General features: G+C 43.2%; 3 protein-coding genes across 4 annotated transcripts in view; 2 read left to right on the forward strand and 1 right to left on the reverse strand.

Moving 5' to 3' along the window:
• The first annotated feature begins 6381 nt into the window (after window positions 1–6381).
• LOC134457938 (GTPase IMAP family member 9-like) lies at window positions 6382–7372 on the forward strand. Its single transcript, XM_063209988.1, has one exon. The coding sequence runs from the start codon at window positions 6382–6384 to the stop codon at window positions 7222–7224; it is 843 nt and encodes a 280-aa protein (XP_063066058.1). The 3' UTR covers window positions 7225–7372.
• A 4265-nt stretch (window positions 7373–11637) lies between these two features.
• On the reverse strand, window positions 11638–16403 carry cldn31 (claudin 31). Of its 2 annotated transcripts, none has more exons than XM_063204703.1 (3): window positions 16307–16403; window positions 15017–15837; window positions 11638–12704 (listed from the first exon to the last, which is right to left on the reverse strand). In XM_063204703.1, exons 2-3 carry the CDS (start codon window positions 15288–15290, stop codon window positions 12310–12312), a joined length of 669 nt encoding a protein of 222 aa, XP_063060773.1. In that variant the 5' UTR covers window positions 15291–15837; window positions 16307–16403; the 3' UTR covers window positions 11638–12309. The 2 variants fall into 2 exon arrangements, with proteins under 2 accessions (XP_063060773.1, XP_063060766.1); XM_063204696.1 differs by having other exon boundaries at window positions 15017–15840.
• A 2429-nt stretch (window positions 16404–18832) lies between these two features.
• slc25a10b (solute carrier family 25 member 10b) overlaps window positions 18833–22305 on the forward strand; it is a 32715-nt gene continuing 29242 nt past the window's right edge. Inside the window, exon 1 of the mRNA XM_063204687.1 lies at window positions 18833–19520. Coding sequence (XP_063060757.1) covers window positions 19431–19520 — 90 coding nt within the window. The 5' untranslated portion in view covers window positions 18833–19430. The remainder of the gene's footprint in view (window positions 19521–22305) is intronic.

Genomic DNA, 22305 nt, shown 5'->3' on the forward strand with positions numbered 1-22305 from the left:
TAAAAGAACATTTGTTACATTTATTTACAGAAATTGCAGAATCTGTTCAGGGATGTAGCCTTGACTATGAATCACGGGGTAAAGTAGTGAGGGAACTCATATTCATATTTGGAAGAATTCAAACAGTTGGAGCCATGTCAGGAGGGTCTGAGGTTGGATTGGGTGGAAGTATAGGGGGGGCATTTGGAGCGATACTCGGAGGAATAAGTCCATTAGCAATAGCGGCTCAGACAGCTTCAGTACCAATGCAGAGTAATGCAATTGTTGCGTGGCATGCCTCTGGTGATGGGCAGCAGGGGATTTTAGAGATGGCGCTCATGCCCATATTGGAAGATGTGCAAGGAGTTGCTGGCGCAGTTGGGGGGGCAGTAGGTGGCTCCGTGGAGCATTTTAGCAAAGCACTTCTTGATGCAATAATAAATGTTTGTGTTTAGCAATAATCATGAGGAATCCCCCTACCACACACACGCACGCACACACGCACACTGTACACACACACACACACACACACACACACACACACACACACACACACACACACACACACACACACACACACACACACACACACACACACACACACACACACACACACACACACACACACATGCACACACGCACACGCACACACACACACACACACACACATAACTCTTATGTCTGTTTTCTTTTCCACTGTTACTGTTAGGATGTGTTCTCTTTAATGTAATACTGGAGGGAAGGTAGCTGGGTAACACTTAACTTGACGTGGACAATGTCACATTGATCAATCCCAAACTGCCATGTCACTTTGATTAATGTGAACTTAAATAATATAGTAATCAATAATATAGATCAACTTGTCATGACCATCACCAAATGTCACTTAAAGACGACAGACATAAAATGTTTATGACATTGACATAATGTTTTGGACAAATCCATGACTGCGTCACTTGACGTTACAGTTATAACAATGTCATTATGGTGTCATGTCATGTGTATTACATCAACATCAAGTAAAGTGTTGCAGACAGGAGCTTTTCTCAGTTTTAAACAGTTAGATCCCATTAAAGTTGTTATAACACAGGTCTTCCTATTGAGCATGGAGACAGAAACACCACCAACCTGCCAAATAATATATTATTGTCTCAATGTACTTTTGATGGCGATGATTTGGATATTTTTGTTAACTTTTTAGGTTTTTGTTTTTATTACATGAATTCATATACGTGCACTGATGTACTTTTTTAGTGACAAATGTGATTAGTGGGCAATGGATACAGCTTTATTACGGAGAATGATGGCTCTCTCGTGTTGATTTATTTCTTATGTTTTTTTCAATGGTTTTAAGCAGTTTCTGTGTATTATTTTACCTTTTATTTTTGTCATGTAGTTAAAATAAACCTGAATATCTTCAACACATGTTTGTATCTATTTTCTGTCTTTAGTCCTGAAAACTAGGTGTGTGTGTGTGTGTGTGTGTGTGTGTGTGTGTGTGTGTGTGTGTGTGTGTGTGTGTGTGTGTGTGTGTGTGTGTGTGTGTGTGTGTGTGTGTGTGTGTGTGTGTGTGTGTGTGTGTGTGTGTGTGTGTGTGTGTCTGCATTTTGAAAAACTTCCTTTGAAACTATAAAAGATTAAAGGTACACTGTGTGAGATTTTTAGTTGTTTATTTCCAGAATTCATGCTACCCATTCACTAATGTTATCTTTTTAATGAATACTTACCACTAGCATCAAATTCTAAGTATTCAATTATGACTGGAAAAATTGCACTTTTCATACATGAAAAGGGGGATCTCCATAGTCCGCCATTTTGAATTTCCTGAAATGGCCATTTTTAGCTGCAAAAATGACTATACTTGGGCCATACTAGAAAATATTAGTTAATGACTTTGTAAACTTTCATTAAAAGATCAACTTTGGCAATAGGCAGCCCAGTTTCAATGAGCAGCATAGTTGCAGTACCTTTTTTGATCATTTCCTGCACAGTGTCCCTTTAAAGATTGTTTCTGCCAGTATGCTGATGATGAAAATTATGAGGAAGGGGAACTGGGTTCTCCTGAGTTCCCTCCCACACACACACTTCAAGCACTGCCTCTAGTGGTTAAACAAATTCATTGTAAAGTAATGCCCTCTACTGGACAAACATTCATTACCACTTAGCGAGACAAATAATTTTCATTTCTCATGTGTGTGTGTGAAGAGACCTTCCCTCTGAATCGTGTACACACATACACACACACCACCACCACCAGACGTACACATACACGTATGTACGTGTGCGTGTGTGTGTGTGTACACGATTCAGAGGGAAGGTCTCTTCACACACACACACACACACACACACACACACACACACACACACACACACACACACACACACACACACACACACACACACACACACACACACACACACACACACACACACACACACACACACACTCACACACACACACACGCACCGCGTCCACGCACATCAGTATGTTTGTGCATGTGTGCAATTTAGTAGGCAGAGCACTTTGTGTACTTTGTAAAGTCGCTAAGCTGGTTGGTTTGTGTAGGGGCATGCGCCAGTAATTAAAATGAATTCCTCATACCTTTGGAATCTCTCTCTCTCTCTCTCTCTCTCTGACTAGTTGATGATTATCGGGCTGTCTCCTGCCTATTTCAACAGAAATGAAAGTTATGGGTTTCGGAGCAGCCATAAACAGGTTGAACAACAGTCTAGGTGGATGTGTGTGTGTGTGTGTGTGTGTGTGTGTGTGTGTGTGTGTGTGTGTGTGTGTGTGTGTGTGTGTGTGTGTGTGTGTGTGTGTGTGTGTGTGTGTGTGTGTGTGTGTGTGTGTGTGTGTGTGCGTGTGTGTGTGTGTGCGCGTGCGCGCGTGCGTGCACGCGTGTGTGTGCGTGTGCGTGTATGTGTGCGTGCGTGCGTCCGTGCCTGTGTTCACAATTTAACTGACAATGTAGACATAGGCATATTTTTGCTGTATCTGAACAGGACTCAACTCTCATCCGCGGCCTGTGTTGTGAAAAGCTGTAGAGAAAGGTAAGACGCAATACCTGTAGATTGTTTACTCTTAGATGAAGAGAATCAAGACGAGGAAGCAACTTTGCTACCTCTGTGGTTACCATTTACAAAGCAAAACTGAGCACATTTTATTGCCAAAGATCATAGGCATATTTTTCTGACTCAACTTTCATCTTTTGTGAAAAGACCCCTGTTCATAGTTTACTCTTACAGTAAATCATCGTAGTTATGATTTTAGTCACATACAGTGCACAGGGGCTCATATACTGTAGATAGACAGTACACATGGTTTGATTAAGTCAAAAGTCAAAGTAGATTTTATAAATGAAAATATTCAATTGGTTTATTTCCTGTTTTTTTGATTGAACACAATTCATGGAATACATTTTTCATCAATCATAGGTGTGTTCACTGAACATCATGGGATTGTAGGGTGCATGTGCCCTGCCCTACTAGCGTGGCACTATAGCTGTATATGGATTACTGTGCAACCAAAGCCCATCCGATCCTAATCTGATTCAGTAACAGAGATTGTTAAGTTTCCATTTTCATTTTTTCTGTGTGTGTGTGTGTGTGTGTGTGTGTGTGTGTGCGTGTGCGTGCGAGAGAGAGAGAGAGAGAGAGAGAGAGAGAGAGAGAGAGAGAGAGAGAGAGAGAGAGAGAGAGAGAGAGAGAGAGAGAGAGGGAGAGAGAGAGAGGGAGGATCTTTGCTACCTGGATGGTTGGAGCGCTGTTGTAATAGCACCTACTAATGAGGCAGTGTGTCACTTGGCAGATTCTAGTGGCAAATGGCATATTTTGCTGCATTGCTCGGAACCGGAGTCAGCTCTCATCTGTGACCAGTGTTGTGAAAAGCTGTAGAGAAAGGTAAGAAATATTACCTGTTGATGATTAAATCTGACAGTAGAGAATCAAGATGAGGAGCGAGCTTTGCTACCTGTGGTTTAATCACTTACATCACCTACTAATAATGCTATGTGTCACTGAGGACATTTTACTGACAAGAACATTGCCATAATTTTCGGACTCAACTTTCATCTTTTGTGAAACGCCAAAGAAAAATCCAAGACATATTGATGGTTTACTCTTACAGTAGGCCTAATGTAGTACAATTAGTCAAATGCAGTGCACAGGGCCCTAGATAGAGCACTGTAATAGTCAAAGTAGATAAATGACTTAAAATATCCAATACGATTTATGTCCTGTGTGTGTGTGTGTGTGTGTGTGTGTGTGTGTGTGTGTGTGTGTGTGTGTGTGTCTGTGTGTGTGTGTGTGTGTGTGTGTGTGTGTGTGTGTGTGTGTGTGTGTGTGTGTGTGTGTGTGTGTGTGAGAGAGAGAGAGAGAGAGAGAGAGAGAGAGAGAGAGAGAGAGAGAGAGAGAGAGAGAGAGAGAGAGAGAGAGAGAGAGAGAGAGAGAGAGAGAGAGAGAGAGAGAGAGAGAGAGAGAGAGGCTCTGTCCGTGAGAGAGAGAAAGAGAGAGAGAGAGAGAGAGTGTGTGTGTTATATATCCAATATCTGGCACAAAAGTTCTGTCATTGTCTTTTTTGTCTTGACATTGACATTGACATTTCTTGTCTTTGTCACTGGAATTTGTGTTGGGCTCAGGGTAGCAAGCATCCTGTATGGCATGTATTCCTGAGAAATGAAACACAGTGGTTGTGAAGCAGAATAAAAGAAACTCAATAAGGACTGTAGGTGTGTCTGGATGCATACAAGGCTGTGTGTGTGTGTGTGTGTGTGTGTGTGTGTGTGTGTGTGTGTGTGTGTGTGTGTGTGTGTGTGTGTGTGTGTGTGCGTGCGTGCGTGCGTGCGTGCGTGCGTGCGTGCGTGCGTGCGTGCGTGCGTGCGTGCGTGCGTGCGTGCGTGCGTGCGTGCGTGCGTGCGTGCGTGCGTGCGTGCGTGCGTGCATGCGCGTGTGTGTGTTGTTCACTTGGACAGTCTCTGAATTAGAGTTAGACAGGTGCAACCCCAGAATGTGTCTAAAACCAGAGATCAAGAACCTATAGAAAATCATGAAAACCTTCTATATAATAATTTGTTATTTTGTAGGTCGCTGTGAGGAACTAAGAAGATGAGGCACCTGTACTGTCTGACACTGATGTTGACATCGCTGTCTGCCGCCATAAGCTCTGCACATGCAGGTAACTATGGTGAACGTTTCACTGTCAATGTTTGTGAGTTTCCTGAAAGCAAGTGCTCATGGCATTATTGATACTTGACAATTTCTTGAAGTAAGAGTCAAGGATTGTGCTGCTGGGTTAAAGACCAAAAGTGTATGGGATGCCGCCTGCACATTCAATAAAACAGTTCAAGTTCAAGTTTTATTTGTCCCTAAAGGGGAAGTTTGTACCATGTGGATGATTCTATAATTTGAGTGTCATTCCGGCAAAAGCAAAATGTCAATTATCAGCATTTTTTTTGGAAATGACCTAGATGTTTCCTAGTAAACACCCTTAAGTTTCCTAACAAACTAATTGCCAAGCTTGATCTTAAATCATTTGTTAAATATTTTAACAAAAACGTTTGATTTGCGTGATTATTTTCTCAACAGTGATATGGACAACTGCTATGTCATTTCAAGCATAGCCTATATACAAAATACTACACAGTTGAAAAGACATAAGTTTGAAACTGCTTAAGTCCATTAACAAGTATTTTGTAATCAATCTGTGCAATTGTCATGGGAAATGTGATTTTTAAGCTTCGTAAGTAGGGTTTTATGATTTACTTTGATACAGACCGACACTTTTTTCATTATAAATCCCTGTAACGTCAGATTTGAATTTAGTCACCCTCCGCCTTATAGTACAAGACTTCCCTCTCCAGAGATAATCCCTGGATTTAAAATGCCACTCGAATTATAGATTCACCCACGTATTAAATCATTCAGAAGAGACGCCAGATAATAAAAACAACATAAAGACAGGGACACGGGTCAACACAGCACAAGGACATAAGGCCCCCAACCATTCCACACAGACAGTGACAAATGCACACCATCAAAAAAGAAAAAAAAAAAAAAAATCTGAAATAGCAGGACTAGCAACACCAGCTGGAGGTCGCCACCCCTCAACCATCCTAAGGTGCTGAATAAAAAATAGCTTTGTAGAAGAAATAAAAAGTCTGCAAACTGTTGCTGCTCACCAATTTATTCAACACAACATTTTGACCTCACATGATCATCAGGTATATAGCTGTGTGTTTGTGTTTGTGAGTGACAGTTCTTATATAGACAAGGCGGGAGCGCACAAAGACACACACGCACACACACGCACCTGATGAAAACTGTGTGTGGTCGAAATTTGTTGAGTAAATTGGTGAGAAGCAACAGTGTTAAGGTTTTTTCGGTTGGGTAAGAGAAACATCATTTATGAATTGGCATAGACACATAGAAACTAAACTGTTTCCATTTGTGGTTGCAGAGCAGCTAAGGATCGTGCTGGTGGGTAAGAGTGGAGCAGGAAAGAGTGCATCAGGAAACACCATTCTGGGCAGAGAGGAAGCCTTCATAGAGGATTCGTCCTTTGAGTCGGTCACAGGATCTTCCAGTAAAAAGAGTGGTGATGTCCTTGGTCGGGATGTCCTTGTGGTGGACACCCCTGGATTATTCGACACGTCCAAGACGGAAGAGGTTCTGAAAATGGAGATTGAGAAGTGTGTGAACTTGTCCGTGCCTGGGCCTCACGTCTTCTTGCTTGTGATTCGGCTGGGGGTGAGGTTCACTGCGGAGGAGGAAAATGCTGTTAAGTGGATCCAGGAAAACTTTGGGGAGAGGGCTGCTAAGTTTACTATGGTGCTGTTCACTCATGTTGATTTTTCGAGAAAAAAGCCAGAGGATGAGTTCAGTCCAAAGATTAGTGACTTAATAGGAGGATGTGGTGGTGGATATCATGCTTTCAATAACAAGGAGAGGAAGGACAGGACTCAGGTGGCTGAGCTAATGGAGAGGATAGACGCCATGGTGGAGAAGAATGGGGGGGAGTACTACACCAATGCCATGTACCAGGAAGCTCAGCGGAAGTTGGAAAAAGAAGAGGAAAGGCGCAAAAGGTGTGACATGCTGGGGAAAGCTTTTGGGGCAACAGTGGGAGCTTTGCTGGGATCAGGTTATTCTTTGCTTGTCAGAATAGGTGTGGTCGCTGCAGGAGGATACACAGGGCAACTTTATGAAGAAGAACTGTGTGACTGGGCAGAATACCTTCACTTGGTCTAACTGAGTTTACCTGATTGACTTGATGTAGCTGGCTTCAGTTAGGCTATACTTTACCCCAGTGGTCCAAAAGGGTACTGCAGGGCTAATAAACTAAATCAAAGAAAGTTATGTAATAACTAAAGTAAAGCAATAATCTTGGTATTTTGTAACAGGCCTATTTCATATGTGCATATATGCTATGTTAAAGGGACAGTTTGGTCAATTTCAACATGCAGTTGTATTGCTCACGCTACCCGTGACTTGTCAGTACCTGGTGATGCCACATTTTTCGGCTCAGCCCTTTCCGAGATATGAGCAATTCTAATGGGGGCAGCGTTTGTTTACATTTTTAAAAAATGAAACATAGGCCAACTCCAAATATTTTTCCAAAAGGTACTGCTGTTTGCTAGTTGTCTGCTGATGTTTTATAACCTTTTGGATGTTTTTGGGAATAAATAAAAATGTTTTTTTGAAATGTGAACAAACAGCTGCCCCCATTACAATGACCAGGATCTCGGAAACGGCTGAAGAAGAAGAAAAAAAAATCTCAGGCACTGACAAGTCCAGGGTAGCGTGAGCATTACAACTGCATGTTGAAATTGACCAAACTGTCCCTTTAAGTCTTATCCAATATATCCTGAACAACGACAGTAAATTGAAGAAAGTAAACTAAAGCAATGCAATAATATTTGTATTTCATTGTATTTCAAATGTGATATTTCAATTGTTATACAATTTGTATACTTTTACTGCTTGTTGTTTTCTATTTTCCCACCTTGTTCTGTATTTGAGATGTTGAGGATTGTTGGCACAGTGTTTTCTGCCCATGATGTTCATGGTAATACTACTCTGTAATAAATTAAAATTAAATAAAATTAAATGAGGCCCAATGCCTTTAGGTGTGTGTGTGTTTGTGTTTGGTGTTCCCAGTGTTTGCAAATTAGTAAGGAGCAGCAGTCCTTAAGCCTTCAAACAGTAGACAAACACACATCAAAAACACTTCCAGCAGTAATCAATTTTCACTCTGCTGTGCAGCCTTAGTTCAGTTTTCTTATGAGTAAATAATTAGGCCTACCAGTAAGTAATATCTTACTATAAACATAATAATATATTAATGTGTTATATATTATTGATTTCTTAATAATTTAGTAACATTTGTATTTTCAAAACATTATTCGTCCATTATTTACTAAGTGTAAGTACAGCTTTAAAATGTAGCATTTTAAAAACATGTTACCGTCATCACGGCACAGACATTTGAAGAATACCTGTGGACAGCTTCAACATAAACAGTGGACAGATGGCTTCACTATACTATGAATATTTTTTCAGCTGATATAACTATGAAATGGGAAAGAAAAATGTTGCTCCTCAGCAAACATACAGTATCTTTTCCTCGTCTTAGACTACTCTTTCAATGCATACAACAGGAGACTGGCACCATAGCTTCACTGTTCTCCTGGTGCCACCTTGTGGCTGGCAGCAGACCCTACATCGATAAAAAAACATCCTGGTTCAACAGGCAGCATATTAAACTGAAAACATAAATGTTGTGATGGGCCTATAGTTTCTATTTTTGAGAATTCTCTGAATACCTCGAAGGCCCCGAGGGATTGCCTCTGATAAAATGTGTTCCGGTCATTTACCCTGAAAGGTGGAATAAGTTGCTACAAAAGCAGGGTCCCTCTCAACCTTTAAGAAGCTTGTGGACTCATCTCTTCTGAGAGAGCATCCCTGCATAACAAAACATACTCTACTCATCTCTAATACTGGGTGCTAACTTACACTACACCCGATAGGTCATCCACAATTAATTTCGATTAATAAGTTACACATTAACAACATTAACCTGATCAAAAAAATTACCTCATTTGAATCGCAGTATAATATAGTAACATAGTTATGGATTAGACCAGTGGAAAGCAGCGTTACGCCTGATGGCGTACATCCTGGTGAAATTGAGAAGATTTCTCTCTTCTTTTAAAAATGAATACCGGTATTTTTTGATTGAGCTTATTTACTGTCATTATTCAAAAGTTTATGTGGAAAAAAATACTTTTCACTGTTCTCAAGTCAGATATTTCAATGCGATGAAAATGTGATTAATATCGATTAATTCATTTAAGAGCCCAAAGATTAATTTGAAACAAAAATTCTGTCCGTTTCCTGTTGATGCTCCAGATGAGAACACAGAAAAGAGTGTGTGTGTACATAGTCCATATGCGTGTGTGTGTGTGTGTGTGTGTGTGTGTGTGTGTGTGTGTGTGTGTGTGTGTGTGTGTGTGTGTGTGTGTGTGTGTGTGTGTGTGTGTGTGTGTGAGTGCATATGTGTGAGAGAGGGGGTGAGAGAGAGAGAGAGAGAGAGAGAGAGAGAGAGAGAGAGAGAGAGAGAGAGAGAGAGAGAGAGAGAGAGAGAGAGTGTGTATGCGTGCATGTCTGAGGCCATGCATAATTTGCAACCAGCAACACAAAACATAGGCAGGCCTTTGTGAGTCCCCACTGAGCACTGGGTCTCCATTGTGTTCGCACACATCAACCAATTTCTCTCATAAATGTGTGTCTGGGTCTGGTGGGTGGTGGTGTGTGGGGGTGGTGTTTATGACGTGCATGAGTGTTTTGTGTGTGTGTGTGTGTGTGTGTGTGTGTGTGTGTGTGTGTGTGTGTGTGTGTGTGTGTGTGTGTGTGTGTGTGGGCACAAACATGGCTGTGCGGGTGGTGTGTGGCTTGTGTAGAATGTGAGAGACGTTCTTAGAGACACATTAATAAACATGCTATCATTAGCCAAGAAATCACACACAATGGCGTGCAGTGTGGCCGTGCCCACACACACATGTACACACACAGACACAGACACAGACACAGACACAGACACACACACACACACACACACACACACACACACACACACACACACACACACACACACACACACACACACACACACACACACACACACACACACACACACACACAGTCGTGCACAAGGGCGTACACACAAGCATACTACGAACAGTTTGTTTCCAAAAAGTGACATAAGCCTATACATTTGAAAACAATATTTAACAAATGATGTGTGTATTATACTTCTCACTTAATGAAATTGCTTGTAAAATTTAATTTAGTTTTTTTCAGTTCATGGAAAAATCAGATACCATTAACCACGTTCCAATTTCCCCAGAGCTACCTTAAACTGAAATAAACAATAAAGAATAAGGTTCATTAAAATGACTTGCTTAATATGACAATGTATTAGTCTCCAAAGGACCCCTGTCTGTATTGAGGTCTTGATAACTCTTGAGCATCATTTAGTCTTCAATACAATTGTACACTCGATCTGACATGTTTTAAGGACAGAGCAAGCCAGTATCACAATAATTGCCCTGCGATGGACACCCATAGGAAGGAGAAAGCGAGGATAACCTAAAATCACCTGGAGGCGCACAGCAGAGGAAGAAGTGAAAATAATGAGCAGCAAGTAGCCCAAGTACATACAATGTACAGAATTGTACGGACATCCTTCTTCCACCTTTGAGAAGTCCTTGAACTCAAAATACATAAAGGAAAAAGAAAGAATGAAAAGGTTTTTTTTCGCTCGTCACCACCTGTATTACATTTATTTAAAAAAACATGAAATCACAAACATGCCGAATTGCAACCCAACACCAGGCATTGAGCTTGTATTATAGTGTTAATTGTGATCCTAAAATGAATCATGAATATTCTGTAACTTTCACATATGAATTTTTCAATAACAGAGACCACCACATAAGCCTTGTTACTACCATTCAAACAGAAACAACAAATCTTCCCCGACCCCATCATTATGTTGCTTTCTTCAAACAATCGCAGTACTTGCTGCTACCACTCTAACCAATGACAGTCCCCACTTCCATCCTTACCAACCACAATATTTAAAGCAAGTGCATCCACCTTAACCAACCACAGCACTTCTTGCACCCCTCCCTCCCCACATAATTGATAACACACTTGTAATTTGGCAAAAAATACTCCATCAACCTACCAGTACCATATTTGAATGCAGTGTCAAAACAATTGCACACAGGGCCCCAGGGCAAAACATTATTAGATCCCCATTTGGCCTCAAAAGGTCATACTAAGTCCACCACCACCGTTACAGAAAGGCCCTGGGCAGGGGGGCAAATACCCTGCTCCATCCCCACTGACCCCGACGTACAGAAGGAGGTGGACAAAACCACACATCAGGTGTTGATCAGCGCCCCTTCCATCAACATCAGCACGTCAATGCCCCATCCCAGGTACGGGCCACATAATAGATGTTTTGCCACCATTAGAGACTTTACTACACAAAAAACAATCCATGTCACTGGTCAGACTGTAGTGCTAAACATGAAAACTTTTTGCATTTAGAAAAAGCGCATATATATCCCCAGCCCCACTCCCATGTGTCTCCCTACCTCCTCAGACAGATGCTTTCAGGCCCTCAACCTGTGTTGCACCACCATAGCCAAAATGAACAATTCAAATCACTGGTAATTCTGTTGCGTTACCTGTTAAAACCTTGTGGTCTTCTGCGTCACATTGATTAAGACAAACTGCCCCTCGTATTCCCCCTCCCTCTCATTTGTCCCCCACCCTCATCAGACTACCCAGTCTTACCCCGATAAGTGTCACTCGTTAGACTGCTGTGTTAAATTCTGTATTAGAACAAATTGTGGACTGCTGCCTCAAAGTAATCGAGAAAACTGTGAAAAAAATGCCCCACCCCCAAGCCATTTGCCTCTCCAGGCATACTCCTTCTTGTCCTCTGCTGGTGTGGGCACAGGCTGTACGTTGCTATTCTTCACCATGGTTACAGGCACAGGCACGGGCCCCAAACACAGACACAGACCCATCCCAGGCAAGGCATACTATGTGACAGGAACTGTATGTTGCAGCAGAGTTAGAGCCTTTCACACACAAACTGTTTCATTTGGACAATAAGTGTTAATGGATAGACTGGTGTGTTAATTGTTCAAAAACATGTGGACTGCTGAATGGAAGTAATCAAGAAAAAATGTAAAAGTCCACGCAATGTAAGTCCTTGAGATGCCCCCTCGCCCTCCCTCTCATTTGCGCCCACCCTCTTCAGACGTATGCTTTCTTGTCTTCCGCCGGTGTGGCTGCAGGCGGAGGGTTGCTCTTCTTCACCGTCGTCACGGGAACAGGCACCGACCCCGAAGACGGCGACACAGACCCGGCGTTCAGCAAGGTCCCTCCCACCAGCATCAGCAAGGCCATGCCCCATCCCAGGTAGAGGGCGGGGCCAAGCTCCCTCTTCAGGGGCGGGGCCACAGCCGGATCGTAGAAGTCCCTGATGACCACGTAGGCCGTCCAGCACACGGGCACCAGGAACGCCACCGCGGCCGCCACAAACGCCAAGCCTCCGGCCCGCGCCAACCTCGCCTTGTGGCTCGCCGGGGCGGCTGACAGGCAGCGGGTACACTTCAGGCCTAGTACAGCGAGGCCGATGCCCAGGACACCTGCAGGGAAGAAAAAGGAAATGCTTGTTTGTCAAGGATAGCATATTTCGGTAACACTTTATTTTAGAGATACATCCATTAGCACTAATACATACAATGTCTCTGTATAAGTAACTTGTAAGGCATGTATGAAGCAAAATCAAACATTTGTTAGGCATGTATTCGCAAATGTCTTGTTCATGCACAATAAGGGATTTATTACCAATTTAACCTTAGTAAGGACCTAGTAGGCCTTAGCGTTTGCTTAGTACATGCCTTACAAGTTACTTATGCAGGCATTAACATTGTATGTATTAGTGCTAATAGATGTATCCCTAAAATAAAGTGTTACCCATATTTCATACACAGTTAAAAGCAGTGGCGGAACAATTGCACATAGGGCCCCAGGGCAAGACACTTGTAGGGCACTCCATACGACTTGCCATGGTCACAATAGGGCCCCAGCCACCAATACAGGAGGTCCCTGGGCCCAGGGCAAATGCCCTGCTTGCCACCCCTAATAGCTCTGCCCCTGGTTAAAAGGTAGAATACTGTAGAACCAGACAGGCCCTACAGGTGCACTACAGTTGTACTATAGGCCGGAGGACCAGAGAGATCAATACCCAGGACACCTAAGGCAAGTTAAGGAATGGCGAGGGAAAGCAAAAATCATTTATACAGTATCACATTTTATACAGTACATAAAAGAAATCCCGCACACTGTCCATTCCACCAACAAACTTTAAAAAAACATTTCGGTCATCCGACCTTCTTCAGGTTAAAGTTTAGAGAGAACTTTACCTGAAGAAGGTCGGATGACCGAAAAGTTGTATTAAAATTTGTTGGAGGAATGGACAGTGTGCTGGATTTCGTTAGACTTGAATGACAACCCCACTGGAATAATATCCTACGCACCTGTCCAACTACAGATGTGTGCAAAAGCGTCTTCTGTAACTATGCAGTACACAAAGGCAGTTTATCGCAAAGCAAGACAAGTCCAAGGTAAGGAACGCCGTAAATGACAGCCGTCTGGCCTTGTTGCTTACTGGGGCACCTGATAGCCAGAGCGCAGCCAGATAAAGTAAGGCAAGGCCAGTTTTATCTGCAGAGTATTGTATTTCATACAGTACACAAAGGCAGTTTCAATGCAAAGCATGCTGCATTTCCGGATAAGCAGCGGGTGCATTTGAGGGCAAGTACACAGAGGCCCATTCCCAGGAAACCTAAGGCAAGGAAAAGCAATGTTTATGTGTTAATCACATTGCTTTCATACATAAATAAAAAATGACACAAAACAGATGCCCAAAATACTTGCGGGCAAGAAAAGGTATTTGTATTGTGCATTGCCTGATAGGCAGCAGGTGAACTTGAGGACGAGTATAAAGAGACAAATACAGGGGTGCATTTCTGGAAAGGGTAGTTGTTAGCAGTTAGCAACTTCGGTAGTTGCCAATGCGAAATTGCATTGCTACGAACAAAGTAGCTAACATAGCTAGCAACTACCCTTTCCAGATATGCACCCCAGGACACCTAAGGAAAGCAACAGGACTATTTGTACAGTATAGCACATTTTCATACAGAGAAGCAGTTTGGTGTACTTCATCACAAAACTAAAACCTGGTGAACAAAACAGATGAGATGAGATAAAATCATGAAAGGTGGAATACGTTTGTACATCATGATAGGCCAGTGGGGATGCTCAAGGCTGACACGGAAAACACATCTAAGTAAAGGCAGCAGGGAATGAAACATCAAGTCGTTAGTTGCATAGCACATCAACGTATCGCATTTCAATGCAAATCAAGGCGATGTAAGATTATTTGAACGATATATCGTGTTTTGTACAGGAGATGGCCGATGTCCACCTGAAACCGGCCATGGAGACCTTGATGGCTAAGGATGGCAAAGCAAGGAAAGAAAAGGCAAGATTATTTTGACAATATAGCGTTGAGCAGTTCGGGCGGGGGTCAAAAGGTCAAAAGCAAGGATGGCCGAGGATGATGATGAGCGAGGATGGCCTATCCACGCCACAGATTTGTAACCGGGGGCACAGCCAGTCCGTATACCCCTGCCATTGCAACACACCCCTAGCCTATACACTATTTCAGGGGTCCGTTTCTCGATCATTGTCGTTGCTAACCGTCTTAAGACCGTCTTACTGTTCCCTTGGATTTAGTGGTGAGCGTCGCTGTCGAGAGAGAGTTGAGTCGCTCGTATGAAGGACTTTGCTAACGACGATAGCAAAGACGCTTTCGAGAAACGGACCCCAGAACTATATCTAGTAGCACAAATATTGTGTCTTAAATTGAATAACTAACTAGTTATTTACTCACCTAGTAACAGAGCCAAGATGGCCAGTCCCCTGCGCAGCTGTGTTCCTGGGGGAAGTGCTAACCCTGAGTCGTAGGTCTTGCACTGGGTGTGCCCTGATCCGGGCCGGGCCAGGCAGCTCATCCAGAGCCCCTCCCACTGTGCTTCGGCTACTACCAGCTCCCCGCCCACGAACGCCGACACGCGCCAGAAGGGCGCCGCGGTGACCAGGGCCGCGCCCACCCAGCCGGCCACGGACAGGAGCAGGCCCAGCACCTGCAGCCCCGTGCTCGCCATGGCAACGGTGAAGTGTGTGTGTGTGTGTGTGCGTGTGTGTGTAGTGTGTCTGTTTGTGGGATGGGGTTCACTAAAGTGGGTGGCGAACAGATGAAGGATTGATGCAACAGTGTGTGTGTGTGTGACAGATTTTGCTAAAGTGGGTGAAGATGAGAGGGAGAATAGAGTGTTGATAGCAATAGTAGTGGCGGAGGTCTCACAGGAGCAGTCTTGAAAAGGAGGAGATCAAAATCAAATAAGCACAGACAGAGCACATAAGCATTGAGTATCCAGTGTCTTCTGATGTCTGCTGTCCACTGTATAGTGCTCACAGTATTCTTTCAGATACGGGTGAGCGCTCCATTGTCCACAAATAGATTAGTTGGCCATAGTCACTTGTTCTGATCGCAAAGAAGAGGAAAACCACTACGCAGACAACGATGATGATGAAGGCGATGGCGATGAAGATTATGAAGAAGATGAAAATGGTGATAGCGGTGTCGAGAGTCCGGACAAGCAGGAGTCCCTCCTCACCCAGGGTTGAGACAGATGATATTCCTAGATCAGTCTCCTTGTGGGAATGAATGCAGAAATTATATTATTCCTGCTGTTAAAAAAATATAACATGCCGTAAATGGTAATTTTAAAGCAAAGTTTGACCTCTGTTCAATTCTTTACAGCTATAATCAAAATCACTTTTACACGTCTTTCTGTTTGTATTGTAAAATAATATATTATTTAATGTTATTGGAAAATCAAGATTACTAATTGTGCAAATTAGCAATGTAATATCATGACAGGCTTACACACACACTTTTGATACAAGATACAAGATATGTTGTTCTCATCTATACAGGAATTCCAGAATTCATGTGCAATGAAAATATACCCTGCTCGGAGAGTCCCATGAAAAGTCAAAAGTTAAAAGATAAAAGTAGAAGTTTGGGGAAAAAATATACATTTTTTAAAGTTGATATTCATATACCATGATGATACTCTATATGTATATTAATCAAAAATATTCCAGTTATACTCACAAAACAATGGACTGAGAGGCTTCCATGTTGATGGCAAGTAGTTCAGAGTGATACTGCTATATCTGTCCATGTATGCTCTGTCTCTTCCAATGTGAGTTCTTTGTCTGCGTCTGTGTATGTGCGTTTGTGTGCAGGCCTCTTTATTTGTGGAAAATATCCAGATCTGTGGGAGGACAATAGTCAAACAAGGATTACAATCTCAGTCTGTAGAGAGCTCTCTCTCTCTCTCTCTCTCTCTCTCTCTCAAACACACACACACACACACACACACACACACACACACACACACACACACACACACACACACACACACACACACACACACACACACACACACACACACACACACACACACACACACACACACACACACACACACACACACACACACACACACACACACACACACACACAGAGGGAGTGGGCTGCTGCTGCATTTGGAATTACTAATATGCATTGAACACACACACACACACACACACACACACACACACACACACACACACACACACACACACACACACACACACACACACACACACACACACACACACACACACACACACACACACACACACACACACACACACACACAATACACAATAGCACATACAGACATGCAACCAGATATGCATGCATAGAGAAGCCAAGAGGGTGCCCGTCAGGGGGTCAGGGGTCAGCAGTCCCAGGCCCAGGAAGAGAGGGGATTAATTACATTGTTGTAGTGTATTTTGATTATCTGGATTTATACTGTATTTTCACATTATTATCATGTTTTACACTTCTCATTTTACTTGTGGTATACATACAGCACAAGTCATTGAGCTTTTCCCCCTGTAAACCATGAATCAAGTGAAAAGGGGAGTTTTTTCCTCACCCCTGTTGCCACCAGGGGCCACATCGGAGCGCCCAAATTCAGTGTGACTATTTATCACTTATCCTGGACTCAATCACTGTGGACCATATGCCTCTAAGAATCATGGCCCCAACCTATGTGGACTGTATGCCTCTACAATCTCTATTTATGTCTTCTTCTTTTGTCTTCTTGCTATTCTTTCTTGGTTCTGTCTCTCTCTCTTTTTAACTCCATCTTTAACATTGATGTTTTTTCCCATTTATTAAGCACTGTGACCTACATTCCTTGTATGATATGGTGCTATACAAATACAGCTCCCTAGAGTTTATTTGGTCCCAAAGAATTCTCTACGTTTTGAATTAACACTGCATTTTTTTACTGTGTATTATTATTATTTTGTTAATTGTCAATGAGGGTTTTGCAGATCATCTATTTATTTACTTTTAATTATTTCCGAAACACTAGGCCTAAGAACACCTGACACCTCACTGTCTGAACTCTCTCTCTCTCTCTCTCTCTCTCTCTCTCTCTCTCTCTCTCTCTCTCTCTCTCTCTCTCTCTCTCTCTCTCTCTCATAATTACATTAAAGTTAAATAAAAGTCATCCCCAAGCTCTGATAGAGCTATAGTGTGGAACAGTCATGCAGAAATATGCATGCAATAGGCCAACTTTGTCCACATGGGGGCATAGTTCTCTGCATTGAGATGGGCCTGTCATACCTCCTTTGTGTATGTGTAGGCTATACATATAACTGTACAGCTTTAGTAAAGCTTTTAACTTCAAATTGGCATTGACTTTGACTTGTTAGTGTGTTTCGTTGATTAAGGAATGTTAAGTAACCCCCAGCTTCCAATTCTTTCTACTGTTTACTGTAATTATCATTACAGTGAATGCATTAAAAACAAATATTCTGACACCTATTCATTTGTGCTGAGTAGTGCTATGTCTTTTGAAATTCACCTTACTCTATTGTCCGGGCTATATAACAAACTCTCTACTTTACAATGCATTCTACCCCTTACCAGTTACAATCTGTAACTTAGCATAGCCTGCTTATGAGCAGCTTTTGACAAAAAAAGTTGAGTTTGATACATGATAACGATGATGTCACGACTGCCGCGGAAACAAAACTGGTTGTGATGACATGTCGTCCAATTTTCCGCCGTGTCATGACGTGCCATGCTGGAGGGCATTCTCATTGCCACTAATTCTGAAACATTGCGCAATTGCCTCCGAATGATCCGCAATTATTTGCACCGCGGTGTGTTAAGCGCACCTTAGTTTCTTCTAGATAGATTCACAATGAGGAAGGGGCCAGGGGGTACCATTGTTCCCTCAGTAAACCATTGAGTGTCTTGGCCGAATTGTAAAAGGTGTGCTGACTGTGCGTTTGCGCAACTCGCTTTTGTGCCTGAAACACAATGTGACAGCGTGAGTCTGTCAGTGTGGAGCAGAAATGGGGTGAAAAAAAAGTTTGACTTGAAGAATGTAGGAAACGCTGGTTCTTAAAGCTACACTGCACTATTTTCATCAGATAAACCTAGTCAACTAGGGGTGTATGTCTCTTTAAGAACCTGCGCCACTCCACTGCTGATGATGAAAACAGGGTATGCGAGTCACCATCGAGGAACAACTCGCCCAGGAAGCAGAGAGGGATTGGGTTTTTTTTCGGCGTAATGGGTTGTTTTAGTAATTGCAATAGCGAGTAAAGTTGCCTTGGCCTTTGGTTTAGAGGGGGAGGATATAGCGTTCACGAGGAGGCCGTTCCTGAGCTCGCTATGGCAATTGGCTGCGCGTGCACCCGCTGACTCCACGTATCATGCCGTCTGATTAGGAGGAGAGGCACCACACACACACACACACACACACACACACACACACACACACACACACACACACACACACACACACACACACACAACGGGATGCCGAGTGCGCACCGGAACCAGGGGACCATGCGTGGTGTCGCCAATCATTTCCAGGGCTGAAGATTAACGACATTATCCTTTTAGCCCAGCACTACTCGTCCCTTGCAGTGAAGGGGAGGAGGAGAAGGAGGAGCAGTGTGTGTGTGTGTCTGTCCTGAATGTGTTAATGAGTGTGTGAGCTGGAGGACAGTCACTCTCGCTTATGCTTAGCGGTAAGGAAAGAAGGACGCGTACACTAAAAGCCTACTTCTACTACGACTGCTAGTGCACCACTGTACTACCTGCTTCGTGGACCTCATTGCATCCCATCCCATCTCATTTCGCCTCCCAGCCGGCAATCATGACGGAAAAGCGGATGTCGCGCTGGTACTTCGGTGGGCTGGCTTCGTGTGGAGCAGCCTGCTGCACGCACCCTCTGGATCTGATAAAGGTTAGTGCGCTATGGACCACACTGGTTCCAGGAAAAACAGCTTTATTACATTATTGGTTTGTAAAACACTTGCCCAAGTCACTCACAGTCACAGCTCATCACAGAATTTGCAGGCCATACTGTTCGTACACACGGCACGCTGTAGGCTAGTGCGCTATATCACTACCGGGGGTCAGGCAGTGTAGTTCAACCTTTGGTAGCATCCCTGCCTCTGCATGTGGGATGAATGACGAAAAGCAAGCAGCCTAACGCAATGCGACATATCGTACCAATGTTGAATGAAAGTTGAGTTTTGACAAGAAAACAGCTACTGCCGATAGCTCTTGCATCATTTAGGCCTAGGGAAAACGCCAAAACAGCTTGCATTTAAGTTTTGCCCTACGGAAGTTAACATCCTTAAGTGACTGTCTTGTCTCACATGACTTAGTTGGCACACTTTGCCTTGCCTTGCTGGCAGGATGCGACCGAGGCGCTGTGACAGTGCCGGTGTTACAGTTAAGTACGCGCCTGGCCTGCTCCATTCCGCCTCATTTGCAACACGCTCGCTTCACTGGTCCCTGGAGGTACCCCTACTACCCCTCCAGGGAACGGCCGGCTGGAGCGGAGTGACACAAACGGACTCGAATTACAGAAAATCAGCGCAACAGTGACAGGACACGTGTCGCCTGAGTGTGGTTAAGCTTTTTTTGGTCATGTAGTGGTTTTGACGTGGCAGGAGCAGGGGTTTAGCCGGTATAGCGCAGGCCAACGGCCGGCAAGTCATTGGTTTGCCCTTTGGGAAAGGGAAGGTTGGCAGAGAGAGAGACAGACAGACAGACAGAGTTGGCAGGAGAGAGAGAGAGAGAGAGAGAGAGAGAGAGAGAGAGAGAGAGAGAGAGAGAGAGAGAGAGAGAGAGAGAGAGAGAGAGAGAGAGAGAGCGCTGTCACAGGCCCTGCACCTATGGGGCTCTGGAAACGGGCCATGGACAAAGCTTTTGGCATTAGGGCAAACGGTATTGTAACCCCTGGCTTAGCCTGCGGATAGCTATTTAATCACACGTGTAAGCGTACCCTAATAGGCTAGCAACTTGTTAATGTCAACACAGTATTATCACAGTAGTAGGCCCATTTAGTAGGCCTATTTCTGCAGTTTGACACTTTGTATTTTACTGACCTGTGGGGACACACACCGGAAACTCTCTGACTCTCATGCAAACTCGCATGGAAGTACACATAGCCCATAGATATTCTCCATTTACCACACACTGAGTACCTGGAGCGAGATGTCATCGGAGGTGCATGAATGAGCAGTATCTTTGTCTAAAATAGACAAAGGGAAGTAACAGTGGAGATTACTGTGACAGATGTAGTTATGGCACTAGTAGTATGATATTTGCGACTATGTAATATGCAACTACTAATGTTGTAGTTACAACAGTAGTTATAACATATAACTGTACTTCTACTTAGTTCACGCGTTGTTGCAATCAATATTTATGCTTTTATTATGTGAAGACACAGCACTGTGTCGTAAGGTTGCTATTGCACCAGGGTGACAACGTCCAAGTCGTCATGTATTACCGAAGACGTTCTCTGTCATATTGTAGTAGTGTGTGGTAGTAATAGAGTTGGAGCTAATTCATTGCAAAGGAAACTGAGGATCTATTGTAGGCCTACCATGGTACGTTTTTCAACTTATAGTGCCTTCCTCTAGTCACTTGCTGGCGGAACGGTGCATTTTGCAGGCTACATGCACAGGGCTACACAAGGGTCACCTATGTGGGTTTACTATGCGTGTGTGTGTGTGTGTGTGTGTGTGTGTGTGTGTGTCTGTCTGTCTGTCTGTGTGTCTGTCTGTCTGTCTGTCTGTCTGTGTGTGTGTGTGTGCGTATCTGTGCATGTGCATGTGTATGTCCGTGCGGGCGTGTGTGTTTTAACTTCAAGTGTGTGTTTGAATGCACAGGGCCACACGGCGGTCACAGAATGACCCTTTTGACCTTTCTGTCACATGGCAGAAAAAAACAGCTATACAGTACAGTATTAGAACTACACTTTTCCATAACAAATATTTGTCACACTAGTAGCTTACAGAAGAGTGCAATGCATAGCATACAGCGTGGCCAAGTCGCAATGTACTCTACTGTAAAGTAGAGAGGTAAGCTTAATAATGTGTACTGCACATGTCATACAAAAAATATCTATGAGGTTTATCCTTATATCACAGTAGCAGCTCCCGTAATAGTTTGACAAGACTACTAAAATATTAAACCATGTGTTTATACATTGCCACTTGGCTATGCAAAATGCAATATATTGCCCTGTTTTGTGACCTGCTAGCTAATGTGATCTCTCATAGAGTTGCCATAGGATATGTACAATTCACATTATTGCCCTGGCTTTCAACAGATAGTTGAATTAGCTGAATTGTGCATAGACACTGTCCTATGTTGCAAGTTGGTTGTAAGCACAGTGGTAATGACTAAGTCGTAATGCATTAATAAAGATTCAGTGTAATGACATAGTATTGTGGTTTATGTAATAAAACTTTTTGAAATGTCATCAAACAGTAGCAATATCAATAGTTTTTTGTACAGCAAATTGTCATACATATTTGTCATTCAATGTCCTTGAGAAAGAAGAAAAAGTGACTATGTGAAGGGTTATATGAAGATACTGAAAATAACACTTAGACGTTAATCTGAGGCAGATAACAATAGTATGTGTACAGCATGGCGTTTCACTTGCTGAACTGTGCACATAACAAAGCGTACATGTACGGATGCTTCCCTATGTTATAAGTGATAGG

The sequence above is a fragment of the Engraulis encrasicolus genome, chromosome 1 (assembly GCF_034702125.1).
Source record: "Engraulis encrasicolus isolate BLACKSEA-1 chromosome 1, IST_EnEncr_1.0, whole genome shotgun sequence".
Taxonomy (NCBI): domain Eukaryota; kingdom Metazoa; phylum Chordata; class Actinopteri; order Clupeiformes; family Engraulidae; genus Engraulis; species Engraulis encrasicolus.

Coding starts and splice junctions, on each gene's coding strand:
- LOC134457938 (XM_063209988.1), top strand. CDS start 6,382: ATGAATTGGCATAGACACATAGAAACTAAACTGTTTCCATTTGTGGTT.
- cldn31 (XM_063204703.1), bottom strand. CDS start 15,290: ATGGCGAGCACGGGGCTGCAGGTGCTGGGCCTGCTCCTGTCCGTGGCC. Junction 12,705..15,016: donor CATCTTGGCTCTGTTACTAG/GTGAGTAAATAA, acceptor TCTTCCCTGCAG/GTGTCCTGGGCATCGGCCTC.